Source organism: Gorilla gorilla, chromosome 5 (genome assembly GCF_029281585.2).
Source record: "Gorilla gorilla gorilla isolate KB3781 chromosome 5, NHGRI_mGorGor1-v2.1_pri, whole genome shotgun sequence".
NCBI classification, from domain to species: Eukaryota; Metazoa; Chordata; class Mammalia; order Primates; family Hominidae; genus Gorilla; species Gorilla gorilla.
Window position 1 is genome coordinate 156,494,968 of NC_073229.2, and position 14,382 is coordinate 156,509,349.

Genomic DNA, 14,382 nt, shown 5'->3' on the forward strand with positions numbered 1-14,382 from the left:
CTCCATTAGCAGGCGGAATGCAAATGACCCTGAGCCCTAGGAATGATAAGGCCACAGGCTCCTGGGTCCCGGAATCACCAAAAGAAGGAAAGCCAATGACCAGATGAACACACATTGAGCAATTAATTGATGCAAAATAAACTTCATTGTGTTAAAGTATTGATATTTTGGAATTTGTTTCAGAAGCTAGTGTTACCTAACATCTGTATCTCCACCTATATATGAATACACACAGATATACACCTTTGCAGACATATACTAGAAGCGTATGCAATGTAAAAGTTAGAAGTGGGAAATAGAATTAACAGATTTTATTTATTAACAGGTTTTATTTATTCTTTGGTCAATAGGATTAACAGATTTTATTATTTAAAAAATTATCATACTTTTCTAAGTTTTCTTTAGCAAATGGGCATTACACATAAGGTTTATAATCGGGGGAGAGCAAAATAAATTATTATTTTTAAATGATTTCCGGCCTGCAAGACCTCTTCCTTTTTTTTTTTTTTTTAAGTTTTTGGGATTTTTCCTCACTCCCTGGGTCCCTCAAGCCCTCTGTTTTTTGTTTTGTGGTTCCTTTTTTCTTTTTTTTTCCTTCCAAACTGGAAGCACATCCTATCTTTAGTCAGAACTGACAAACTTGCAGTCATCTCTGCCCTCTCTCAGGGGTATCTGAGGAGTAAGCACCATCTAGTTTCTCTCTTTACCACCTCAAAATGTAGGAATACTGCAAAGGGAAGAAAACCTACCTGGATCACTGTGCTGTAGCTGGATTCTTCATGATGTGTTTTGCATTTCTAGCTTTTTATTCTGAAATAATTTCAAACTTAAAAAATTGCAACAATAGTACAAAGAAATCTTATGTTCTCCAACCAGACTCACCCATTATTATCATTTTACATGTCTCTCTCTGTAGATACATAGCCAGATACCACATAGATAGATAGATGATAGATAGATAGATAGATAATTTTTCCAAACCATTTGAGAAAAAGTTAAAGATATCTGACAATATTTCATCAAAATTCTTGAAATACGCAATGATTATTTCTGTAATTCCACTTATTATGACCTAGATGTAAGAAAATACTTAGGGATATAAAAAAGTTTTAATTTCAAAGTTGTTAAATCACCAATACTTATATTAAAAATTGAAATGACTTTTACACCCAATAATGAGTTTGGCTGAGCAATAGCCTTTACATACTGCTTCCAAATGTCCTTTTGTTTGCCACCCATCATTGGCCTCTGGAGCCATTAGGACAAAGTCTGAAGCTCTTAATATGTCTACCTCTATTGACTACATCACTCTTATCACTGCTAGGACTCCTTTGATTCTGCCTGAGCCCCCTTCAGAAAAAAGAAATGATCACCCAGGATACCCTCAATTTTACATGGCACTGATGAATGTTGGTTTCACCAGGTATGTCTTCTCCACACTCTCTGAACCTAAGGATCCAACCAGAGACCATCATACATAGAGACCCCATTCTCCCCAAAGTCTCGGGGACTTGTGCCTGACAGCCTAGGTGTCAGGTGATGCTACTTAATCCAGGAAAGCAATTAAAAGCCTCTCTGAAAAAGGAGTAATAAAAAGCCCGGCTGTTCAGGAAGGTGTGCTCAACATAAGACCAAATAACTTAGAATACAATCAGAATTCTATAGAACTTACAACAGATAACCTATCCCAATTCGAGTCTATTCCTTGAAATCACATATATTCATGAGAATTTCCAGAAGAATAATGTCAACTTTCTTCTTAGTAACATCAATGGAAGAGACTCCCTGGCCTGGCTCCATAAATTAAGCTTCCAAAGCTGTTTACCCTCGTCTAGCTGGTATGTTCACCTTCCTTACCAAGAACAAATATAATATTACAGAATCTCAGGAGGAAATTCAGAAATTCTGAAGTAAAAATCAACATAAAATTTCAAATAGGGAGCATTTGGAATTATATTTCTCATATAAATATTTGAATGGAAAATCATAGAATGTGAAATAGCACTTATAAAATAAAAAGAAAGTAAACTCAAAAATATGCCTCAAAAATATTAAAAACATTTCATCAAATGTACAAGTTCGAAGAATCAAGAAGGAAATACTCCGAAACATACTTATTTAAAAGGCAATGTGGTTTGTGTTGAAGACATTGTGAGGCAAAAAGGGCTTCAAAACGGAATGGAAAATGCAACATTCTGAATTGACTTTTACTGTCAATACTAGTACTGAATCACTCACTTTTCTTAAACAATGTATAAAATACCACACAAAAGTGTAATTTCATTTAGTTTATTAATATGATCCAAACAGATTTAGCTTAAGAGATGAGGACAGGACATAAAACAAGATTTGGCTGAGCTATATAAAGAAAACCAAAAGAGTGACAAGATTTTCAATTGGTGACAATTTAAAGTCATTTATTAACTAATATAAAAATAAATCTACAATAGAACCATGACTTAAACTGAGCCAGTATGTGGTACATGTGTCACCCAAAGTCAGCAAGGAACCATTCAGAACTTACACCCTCCTGGACTGGCTCACACGGTCTGTCTTTGATCTGGAACCTCATGTACGTCACCTCACAGCACTGGGTTTGCAGCCAGCTACATTTTTTCTCCTCAGCCTATGATCAGTTATTAATACATACCATTTCTATGTTTCCCATAGCCTCTTTCTTTTCAGATAGTGACAGGGCTCTAGAAAAAACTCATCTGGCCAGTACTAAACAGGGAAGGTGAAAAAAAGGACTTTAAGATGGGTGTGGGGTCATTTGGGGTACCAACAGACTCAGATAAACAAGGGAACCAGAGTGGGCATCAACAAAAAGCATTGAGGTAAAGGGCCCAGTGGTAATTCACAGAAAAGACCAGAACTGGACAATATTAAAGTCAGGAAGAATGGCTGTTACACTTGAAAAGTCACACTAGAAGAACAACAAAGAAGAACAAAACTGGAATAACAGTAGTCCCTTTTATGTTTTTTAAAAGGAAGGAATTTTTTAAAGAAATATAAAAGTCAAGTCAAAAAGTGAAATAGCAACAATGAGTATTTAAATAAAACAGAATGTAGTAGGAAAGAAAGAATTCTTTTATTCCCACATGACAGCCCAATTTTTTAAAATGGTTATCTTAAGTTAGGCCAGTTTTATTTTATTGACCATGTATATATAACATCATATATTTCTAAGAAAGAGAAGAGAACCTGATTGATGTCTCTCATGTAACATGGAAAGGAAAAAGGAGGGAGGGAAAATGGGGAAGAAAAGTCTCCACACTCTTCATGCCCAAAGTGGACACAGTCTTTAACCTGTACTTCAAATGACAGGTTCAGATCATAGAAAACATTGTCAAGTCCAACAGAATTTTGATCACAAGCTCTTCGTGCTCAGCATGCAGCTGAGTAGCAGAAGGCACACAAGCAAGTTGATGGAGAAATCTCTGTGCAGGGAAGAGGAAGAAGACGTGCCACACACCAAAGGTTCTGCTTTATAGGGTCTTTCTATATCTGGAGGTAATGCTGTCATTCCTTGAATCTGAAAACGGAAGCACAAACAATGCAAATGAACATCTGATTTAAGGCAGCACAGTGACCAAGCCGCTCAGCTGCCCACACTTCTGCAGGGGATAAAGGGGGCAGGAGTGGTTACCAAAGAAGTCACACACTGGGGGAGTCAGAAACCTAGGGTTAAGGAGGAAACAGAAAAGAGGGCCAGGCACTCCTTTGGAAAAGAATACAAAGCAGGCTCTATTGCTTTTTGCAGCACTCATTCCGGCCTGTTCCTGCTCTATCCCAACGTTAGTTTTAGAACTAATTTTTCTCTTGAAAGGGGGTAGAATGAGGAGTTTTCAGTCAATCCAAGTCATCATTGAACAAAAATTATCAGACATTAGAAGGCAACTGGACCCCTGGATTTATGGATATTTGTCTTCTCCTTAGGTTTTCCTGTAATAGATTCAGATAAAATGTGTCATCTGGGTTGTCAGAGGTTAAAAAGAGCTTACCGACCACTCAGCATTGTCTGTCTTGGAACATCTCACATTCACTGGCAGGCTGAGGACCAGCTTGTTGAAGGAGAGACCTTCCTTTTTAGTCCATTTAAACTTATTCATAGCATCCATGAAAGAAAGGTTTTTATATTGCTTGGGACTTTTGATAATGAAAGGCCAGGTCCTGAATTTAAAAGACACAGTTAGTCATATTCAGAACAAATGCATTACATGTTTCCTTTACTTTTCAGCATCCTAAAATAGATATCACACTTATTCATTTTCATACACATAGATAACCTAATGCAAAACGTTGATGAGCTCATCAGTGATTACTAGAAGAAATACCAAATAAAAGATTTTTAAAGAATGATATTTTTTTAGTAGCAGATTGGCATTAATTTTATTTTTAATTTTATATTTTTTAATAGAGATGGGGTCTCGCTATGTTGCCCAGGTTGGTCTGGAACTCCCAAGCGCAAGCAACCCTCCCACCTCCACCACTCAAAGTGCTGGGATTACAGGTGTGAGCCACCATGCCCGGTCAAAATTTAAACAAATAATTTTGTCTCAGAAAGCTTCTACAGAGTCTCACAATTCTACATTAATTTGGTTTGGTTCTAGTTAAAAAATTAACTGGTAAGCATTCATTTCTGAAAAGTACAATGCTAATGGTGTAATCAAGAAACCTGCAGGTTCCTAAAAGATACTGTGAGAGATGGAAAGTTCAAACCCATGCACTATAAAAGCCTGACCCCTGCTGGCTGATCTGTTTTGGCTTAGCTAAGTGAGAAGACAAATACAACAAAAAATGTGATTTGATCAATGCTTCAAAAATTTTACTCATTTCTCAAAAGAAGACATACATAAGGCCAAAAAACATGAAAAAATGCTCCACATCACTAATAATCATCAGAAAAATGCAAATAAAAACCAGAGTGAGATACCATCTCACCAGTCAGAAGGGCTATTATTAAAATGCAAAAAAAAAAAAAAAAACAACTGATATTGGCAAGGTTGCAGAGAAAAGACAATGCTTATACATTGTTGGTGGGGATGTAAATTAGTTCAGCCAACTGTGGAAGCAGTTTGTAGATTTCTCAAAGAACTTAGAACAGAACTACCATTCAACCCAGTAATCCTATTAATAGCTATATACCCAAAGGAAAATAAATAGTTCTACCAAAAAGACCACATGCATTTGTATGTTCATCATAGCACTATTCACAATAGCAAAAACATGGAATCAACCAAGATGTCCATCAAAGGTGGACTAGATAAAGAAAATGTGGTACATATACACCATGGAATACTATGTAGCCACAAAAAAAAGAAAGAAATCATGTCCTTTGCAGCAGCATGGGTGCATCTGGAGGCCATCATCCTAAGTGAATTACACGGGAACAGAAAACCAAAAACCGCGTGTTCTCACATATAAGTGGGATCTAATCATTGAATACACATAGACATAAATATGGGAAAAACAGACACTGGGAACTACTAGAGAGAGAGGGAGAGAGGGAGACAAGAATGAAAAAACTACCTGTTGGGTGCCTGGCTCACTACCTGGGTGATGGAATCATTCATACGCTAAACCTCAGTTTCACACAATATACCATTGTAACAAACCTAAACATGCATCCCTTGAACCTAAAATAAAAGTTGAAATTTTAAAAATGTACTGAGAAAAAAAATACCCTATATAGAATACACTCTGCCTTCACCTGCCACTCCAAAAATCACATGCCAAATATTCAAGAAAGGAAAAAGAAATCACAAGAATGACATGAGCAGACAGAAAAAGTGACAGAAAAAGTGAAGTGAAAAAGTGAATGACAAAACTTGCTTGAAAAGATAGCTTTCAGGTGTTGTCTTTCATTAAATATAAGTTTTATATTATCGATTCCTGAAAAAGAGAAAAGTGTAAGTGCTGGCGTGTCACAAAATTTTACATTAATCCATGGACCTTGCAGGAAATTATCATGGTGACTAGAAAGTATTTGGCACTCATAACATCCCAAGATGTTACAGTAATTTCTATAATTATCAAATAATCTCAGCTGAAGAATATACATTAATCTTCATATTTTTAAAATTTATTTATGTCATTTCTCTCTCTCTCTCTCTCTAACATACATAACCCACTCAGGCACATTGAATATCATCTTTTTAAGTAAATTAAAAGTTCCTTATTAATTTCTTGGAGTTATAAAGATAATTTTTTATGTCTAAATTTGAAATATTTCTTCCATATCTAATAAGTGAGACAATGAGGAAAATAGGTAATATATATAGATCTTTACATTTTTCATAATTTCCTTTAATTAGAATCAATATATATCTTTGTTGAGTTTTAAATGCATTATTTTATACAAAGACCTTAAAATGAAGCCCCATGAAGTAAGAGCAATCAGCATCGCATTACATAAACATACCTAGCAATGGCCTAAAATCTATAGCATTTGAAAATTAAACATATTGTGACAATTTTATAGAGACACAATCCAGAATTAGTATCAAGCAAAAACCTGACTTGAAAGAAGTTATTGTATTTGCATACAATGTCCTTTTAAAAGCACTAAAAGCTACAGCTATAGATCATTTTAAGTCAATTATTTAAAATAAAATTAACTTTTCAAAAAGATAAAATGCCTAATTTGAAAAAGAGAAAATCAATTTTATAACCAGATAAATGCTAGGGGAAAATCATCAGTCTGTAACCATCTGAAACACCACAAGGTGGCACGACAGCTTTACTATGGTGCTTAGGTGGCCTAAAGCCTCTGGTGCCCCGCTGTTAAGAGTCAGTAGTGTGATCATTATACACAGATGAAATCTTAAAAAGCTTTGCTGCTATAATAATTTACTAAATTGCCTATTATTGAGATTGTCCAACATAAAGTGACAGAAGAGGTGTAACCCCATTTGTCAGCTTTTAGAACAGATATGTAGAAAGGCCAAGCCCAATGGCTCGTATGTTGGAGACAGAATGACTGAGGCTGGGTGACCTGGGGATGTGGTCACCAACCTTTCTGAGATGGCATGTTTGTCTCATATTTATCATCTCCTTTCCACTCCCACTAACTTGGTTTAGGCCCGTGTTCTATAATAACTTTATACTAATCAACATCTTACTTGTCATCTCTAACCTTTCTAGCCTGTCCTACACAGTTCCAAATTATCTCCTAGAGAAAAGAGCAGACAGAAAAGGTGAATATTTATCCTGAATACTTTTTTTCAAAAAGACTAAGCTTTAAACCAGGTAACCTTAAAGTAGCAAGTATTTCTGCTTTTACTGGGATTAGGGATTAGTTGGAAATAATTGGGAATGTTACAGAAATAAAAAGTTACATTTCTGCATATCTCATCAGTGTGTAAATGTCTCTCCATACATACATGTAAACGAATGGTATTTTATATATATATATTACTGTAGTCAATAAAAAACAGTGTTATTATTATGCTTTAATATTGATGGGTAATTTTCCTTTGTAAATTCCATCTAAACTCTGAGACATGTTTTTCTAAGAAGACAGCAAAGTTGACTGCAATACACCATGGTAGAGTAATTTTTTAAATTTTTAAGTGGAACATAAAGCTATTTATTCTTATAAATTCAAACTGATCAATGGAAATTTTAAAAGTTTAATGATTTTTATACTTGGTCCCTCTGCTCTATATAAATTGAAAAGCAGATGGAGAAAAATAATCTGTGGTTACATTTCTTATCTGAGCCTCTCTGGACTCCTGTCTTAAAAGTTTTATTGCTAGTGTCTTTCTTGGGGTAGAGAAGGAGAAGGAAGGAAGAGAGATGGAAGATTTAACCAAGAAACAAAGTCCATGTACTTAGAGCTAAATGAACTATATTACAGACTCTCCATCCATCAAGCAAGTAAACATGTGATCAAAAACTAGCAAAAGGAACAAAAATTCATTAACAGACTTCCACTTTTGGCCATGTTGGAGTAACTGACACTAACTTCCTGTAAAAAACTCAAAATTCGACAAACCATATGAAACAACTGGTTTGGACATTGGAAAATAGCACAGAACTATGATCCCCAAAAGGAAGGAAACAAATAAGGTGTTTGAATATTATGTTCATTCCAGCTTTCTGCCTAGAAGCATTCTCTGGACCAGAATGCAGGAAAGGGAATTTCAAAACAGAAAATGACGATCTCAATAAGTTAAGGAGATGAAAACCAGAGTTAAGGGAGTCTGAAGAAGCTTACGTATTCAAGGTAGACTATTGCAGAGGAAAAATTTGTATAAGGATCATCTGAGTCAGTAACTAAGCAATAAGCCAACTATATTTAGGGTAAAATCCACAAGACTGGGCAATGAACAACTAGAAGATTGTGACCTAAACAATTCCCAGAGCCTGTATAGAGCTAGCAGACATTTGAGCTCAAACTAGCCAGAGTGGAATGTCTCTGTTGACTACGCAGAGTAAACATCTATTCTAGACTCACACTAACAAGGTTCTTTAAAGAAATAAAAACAACCTAATACTAATTAACACAACGTGCATAATGTCCTGTTGTCTATGTCTAGTCAAAAAATTATTAAACACATCAACAAGTATGTAAATGTGAATCTAAACTAGAAGAAAAAATCAGTCAATACTCCAAGATCTTGAAATGACAGAGATTAAAGAATTAGCAGACAAGGATAACTAAAACTTAAAAAAAACATATTATTAACAAAACATGCGCAAAACTTCTATATTGAAAACCACAAAAAAGTGCTTAGAGAAATGAAAGAACAGTAAATAAGTGAAAAGGCATACCATGTTCATAGATTAGAAGACTCAATATTGTTAAGGTATCAATTCTCTCAAATTGTCTAGAAATTCAGTATAATCCCAATCAAATCCCAGCAGGTCCTTTTTAAAAATGAAATTGACAAGTTGATTTAAATATATGTATGAAAATAGAATAAACCTAGACTATCAAAATAATTTTGGGAAAAAATGACAAAGTTTTGGATACCTACATTTAAGACTTCCTATAAAACTATAATAATTAAATGTGGTTTTAGAGTAAGGCTAAACATATAGAGCAATGAAACAGAATAGAAAATCCAGAAAGAACCAATATATGGACAAATGATTTTCCAGCAAATATTCCAAAGTAATTCAATAGTAAAAAGGTAGTTTTCTTTCATCAAATGGTTCTTGCACAACTTGATATCTATATGAAAAACAAAGAACGTTGGATTTACCTTACACTACACACAAAAATGTGTTCAAAATGGATCCACCTAAATGTAAAAGCTAAAACTGTGAACTTTTCAGGGGGAAAAACAAGAGAAAGTCTTCCCTTGAGTAGGCAAAGATTTTTTAAGCAGGATATGAAAAGCACAAAACAAACCAAAAAAATGATGAAACAAACTTCAATAAATACAGCTTTTATAAAATGAAAGTCAAACCACAGACTGGGAGAAATTGTTTGTAAACAGGCATCCAACAGAGAACTTACATCCAAAGTATAAAGAATTCTTACAACTCAGTAATAAGAAAACAAGTAATTCAATTAACAATGAACAAAAATTCTAACAAATAATTAAAAAGAAATACACAGTTGCCCCTTAGTATCCATGGGGGACTGAGGATAGCAAAATCTGTGATGTTCAAGACACTTATATAAAATGGTGTAGTAGTTATATATAACCTATGCACATGCTCCTAGCTACTTTAAATTATCTCCAGGTTACTTATAATACCTAATACAATGTAAATGCTATGTAGATGGTTATTATGCTGTATTGTTAAGGAATGATGACAATAAAAATATTCTGTGCATGTTCAATATAGATGCAATTTTTTCAAACATTTTTAATCTGAAGTTGGTTGAATCCATGGATGCAGAATCCATGTTCTGCATCTGGGAAAGCAGAGGGCTGACTGTATACATACACACACACACACACACACACATATTTATTTATACACATGTACATATATATATATATACACATACATATATATATATACACATACATATATACACATATATACACACATATGTGTGTGTGTGTGTGTGTATATATATATATATATATATATATGTATATAAAACCTTAGGACAATTCTCTGGGTGGCCCTGGACCAATCCAATCCATTCTCATTTTTGCTTGTAGTTCTCAAGAATAACTATATAATGTGCTGGAAACAGAAAATCTTGAGATAGGAAGGGACTGACTGGAATAGCCCAGGTTCTGTTCCAGTACCCCCAGTAGGGTTTGAATGTTCATGTCCCTCCAAAACTCATGTTGAAATCTCATCTCCACTGCAGTGTATTAAGAGGTGGGGCCTTGAGGAGGTGATTAGGTCAAGAGGGTTCCATGCTCATGAATGGAATTAGTACCCTTACAAAAGAGACTTGAGGGAACCTTCCAATTGTACCTTCTACCTGTGAGAATACAGCAAGAAGGTGCCATCTTGGAAGTGGAGAGCAAGCCCTCAGAAGACACTGAAACTGCTGGTGACTTGATTTTGGACTTCCCCATCTTCACAACAATAAGCAATAATTTTTTGTAGTTTATAAATTACCCAGTCTAAGCTATTTTGTTATCCCACGCCAAGCCAACTAAGAGACTCCCCTGGAAAGAGAGAGTCCTTCAATGCTTTAGCCTTGAATCTCACATTGCCCTGGGATATAAAACCAAGAATGGGCTGCTTGTCAAGGTCTTTCAGCTGCCATGCAACTGGGACATGTACAGTAGAGGATCCATCTATTCCAGGCAGATTTCCTGAGCCTTGGAAAACTGGCTTACAATAAATTCTAGGATTCTGTTGTTTTCGCTGCCTATCTGTAAGCAATAAACCGATTTAATGTAACTTGTTGTGTATAAGTATGATTTTTCTTACTGGACTCAGACAACCTGCACAGCGAACCTGCTTTACAATAACCAATAAACATGTGAAAGAGGCTCAGTATCATTAGTCACAAGGAAAATGGAAAATAAAGCCATAAGAAAATATCACTAGATACACATTAAAATGGATAAAATGCAAAATACTGAAAATACAAAATACTGCCAAGAATATTGAGTAACAGGAGTTCTTACACATCACTGGTAAGAACGAAAAATATATTATTTTAAGAACATTTTGAGAGTCTATGGAGTAAACATAAACTTAGCCAACAGTCTCTCAACTGGAATCTGCTTAAGCCTACCAAACTCCCGAGGGCAGGGTCGACCAGCACCACAGCTGCCTGCTGTCTAAGCTGTTTGAGCTTGGGAGAGGAGCAGCAGCCAGCACTGGGACTCGCAACTGCCTAACGTACTAAGCTCCCTGGGCGAGGGAAGGGCAGCATCCATCTCTATAGCTCCAGACTGTGCTTTTCCCCTGCTGGAGCCAGAGAGGCTGGATGGCTTGGTCACGAGACTTGTCCCCCACAGCCCAACACACTGGCTGTGGCAGTCTTCCACCAGAATGCCTCTTCAGGCTTGACCCTGACCCATCCTTCCTCACTGGGTGGGGCTTCCCTGGAGGAACTCCAATGACTCCAACTAGAGGCTCAGGGACAGAAGCTGGATCTCCCTAGTCCTAAGCCCCTAAGGGGAGGGGTGGCTGCAGTCTCTGTGGACCAGCAGGCTTCGCCTTTCCTCCTGGTAGTTCTGAGGAATCCAGGCAGCCCAGATGAGTGGGTTTTCTCCCAACAAGGCACACACCCTCCACCAAGGGACAAAGTGCTTTGTAAAATGAGTCCTGTTCCCTATGCCAGCCAAATGGGTGAGACCCTTCAATAGGGGTTGTACAGGAGTAATCCTACTAGCATCAGGTTGGTGCTCCTTGAGGTCAGAGGTCCCAGAAGAAGGAGTAGGCACTCATCTTTGCTGTTCTCTAGCCTCCTGGAGTGTCATCTCCAGGTGTGGGAAATAATCAGATGAATAGGGCCTGAAGTGAAAACCCAGCAAACTGCAGCAGCCCTACAGAAGAGGGACCTGACTGTTGAAAGAAAAACAAGCAGGAAGCAACAACAACAGCATCAATGACAACAAAAAAGCACCCACAAAATCCCCATCCAAGGGTCAGCAGCCTTGAATACCAAAACTGGACAAACTCATGAAGATGAGAAAGAATCAATAAAAATATGCTGAAAATCCAAAAGGTCAGAGTGCCTCTTCTCCTCCAAATGATTGCAACATCGCTCCATCAAGGGTGCAGAACTAGATGGAGGATCAGATGGATGAATTGACAGAAGCAGGCTTCAGAAGATGGGTAATAAAAACTATGCTGGGCTAAAGAAGCATGTTCTAACCCAATGCAAAGAAGCTAAGAAACTTCATAAAAGGTTGAGGAACTGCTAACAAGAATAATCAGTTTAGAGAGGAATATTAATGACTTGATGAAGCTGAAAAATACAGCACGAGAATTTCATGAAGCATACACAAATATCAACAGCCGAATCAACCAAGCAGAAGAAAAGATATCAGAGTTTGAAGGCCACCTTGCTGAAATAAGGCATGCAGACAAGACTAGAGAAAAAAGAATGAAAAGAAATGAACAAAGCCTCCAAGAAATATAGGACTTCATAAAAAGACCTAACCTATGACTCATTGGAGTACCAGAAGGAGATGGGGAAAATGGAAACAAGCTGGAAAACATGCTTCGGGATATTATCCAGGAGAACTTCCCCAACCTAAAGGACAGGCCAACATGCAAATCAGGAAATACAGAGAATACCATTAAGATACTCCAAGAGAAGATCAACCCCAAGACACATAATCATCAGATTCTCCAAGGTCAAAATGGAGGACAAACTGTTAAGGGCAGCCAGAGAGAAAGGCCAGGTCACCTACAAAGGGAAGCCCATCAGACTAACAGTGGACCTCTCAGCAGAAATTCTACAAGCCAGAAGAGATTGGGGGCCAATATTCAACATTCTTAAAGAAAAGAATTTTCAGCCCAGAATTTTATATCCAGCAAAACTAAGCTTTATAAGTGAAGGAGAAATAAAATCCTTTTCAGACAAGCAAATGCTGAGGGATTTTGATACTACCAGGCCTGTCCTGGAAGAGCTCCTGAAAGAAGCACTAAATATGGAAAGGAAAAACTCGTACCAGCCACTGCAAAAACATACCAAATTGTAAAGACCAATGACACTATGAAGAAACTGCATCAACTAGTGTGCGAAATCATCAAATAGCAGCATGATGACAGGATCAAATTATCAAATTCACACATAACAATACTAACCTTAAATGTAAATGGGCTAAAGGCCCCAATTAAAAGACACAGATTGGCAAATTGGATAGAGTCAAGACCCATCAGTGTGCTATATTCAGGAGACGCATCTCACGTGCAAAGACACATATAGGCTCAAAATAAAGGGATGGAAGAAAATTTACCAAGCAAATTGAAAGAAAAAAAAAGCAGGGGTTGCAATCCTAGTCTCTGACAAAATAGACTTTAGACCAACAAAGATCAAAAAAGACAAAGAAGGGCATTACGTAATGGTAAGGGGAAAAATTCAACAAGAAGAGCTAACTATTCTAAATATATATGCACTCAATACAGGAGCACCCAGATTCATAAAACAAGTTCTTAGAGACCTACAAAGAGACTTAGACTCCCACACAATAATAGTGGGAGACTTTAACACCCCACTGTCAGTATTAGACAGAACAACAAGACAGAAAATTAACAAGGATATTCAGGACTTGAAATCAGCTCTGGATCAAGTGGACCTAGTAGACGTCTACCGAACTGTCTACCTGAAATCAACAAAACATACATTCTTCTCAGTGCCACATGGCACTTATTCTAAAATCGACCACATAATTGGAAGTAAAACACTTCTCGGCAAATGCAAAAGAACTGAAGTCATTAAACAAACAGTCTCTCAGACCACAGTGCAGTCAAATTAGAACTCAGGATTAACAAACTCACTCAAAACCATACAATTAATGGAAATCGAACAACCTGGTCCCGAATGACTCCTGGGTAAATAATGAAATTAAGACAGAAATCAAGTTCTTTGAAACCAATGAGAACAAAGAGACAACGTACCAGAATCTCTGGGACACAGCTAAAGCAGTGTCAAGAAGGAAATTTATAGCACTAAATCCCCACATCAGAAAGCTAGAAAGATCTCAAATCAACACCTTAACATCACAGTTAAAAGAGATAGAGAGGCAAGAGAAAACTAATCCAAAAGCTAGCAGAAGACAAGAAATAACTAAAATCAGAAAAGAATTGATGGAGACAGAAACAGGAAAAACTCTCAAAAAAATCAATGAATCCAGGAAGTGGTTTTTTGAAAAAAAATAACAAAATAGATAGATCAGTAGCTAGAAAATAAAGAAGAAAAGAGAGAAGAATCAAATAGACACAATAAAAAAATGACAAAGGGGATGTCACCAATGGCCCCACAGAAATACA

General features: G+C 36.6%; 1 protein-coding gene across 1 annotated transcript in view; it reads right to left on the reverse strand.

Moving 5' to 3' along the window:
- Positions 1 to 2,273: 2,273 nt before the first annotated feature.
- MOXD1 (monooxygenase DBH like 1) overlaps positions 2,274 to 14,382 on the reverse strand; it is a 104,264-nt gene continuing 92,155 nt past the window's right edge. The window contains exons 11-12 of the mRNA XM_019030208.4: positions 4,005 to 4,173; positions 2,274 to 3,535 (exon numbers count right to left, since the gene is read on the reverse strand). Of these exons, the coding sequence (XP_018885753.1) occupies positions 3,371 to 3,535; positions 4,005 to 4,173 (334 nt within the window). The 3' untranslated portion in view covers positions 2,274 to 3,370. The remainder of the gene's footprint in view (positions 3,536 to 4,004; positions 4,174 to 14,382) is intronic.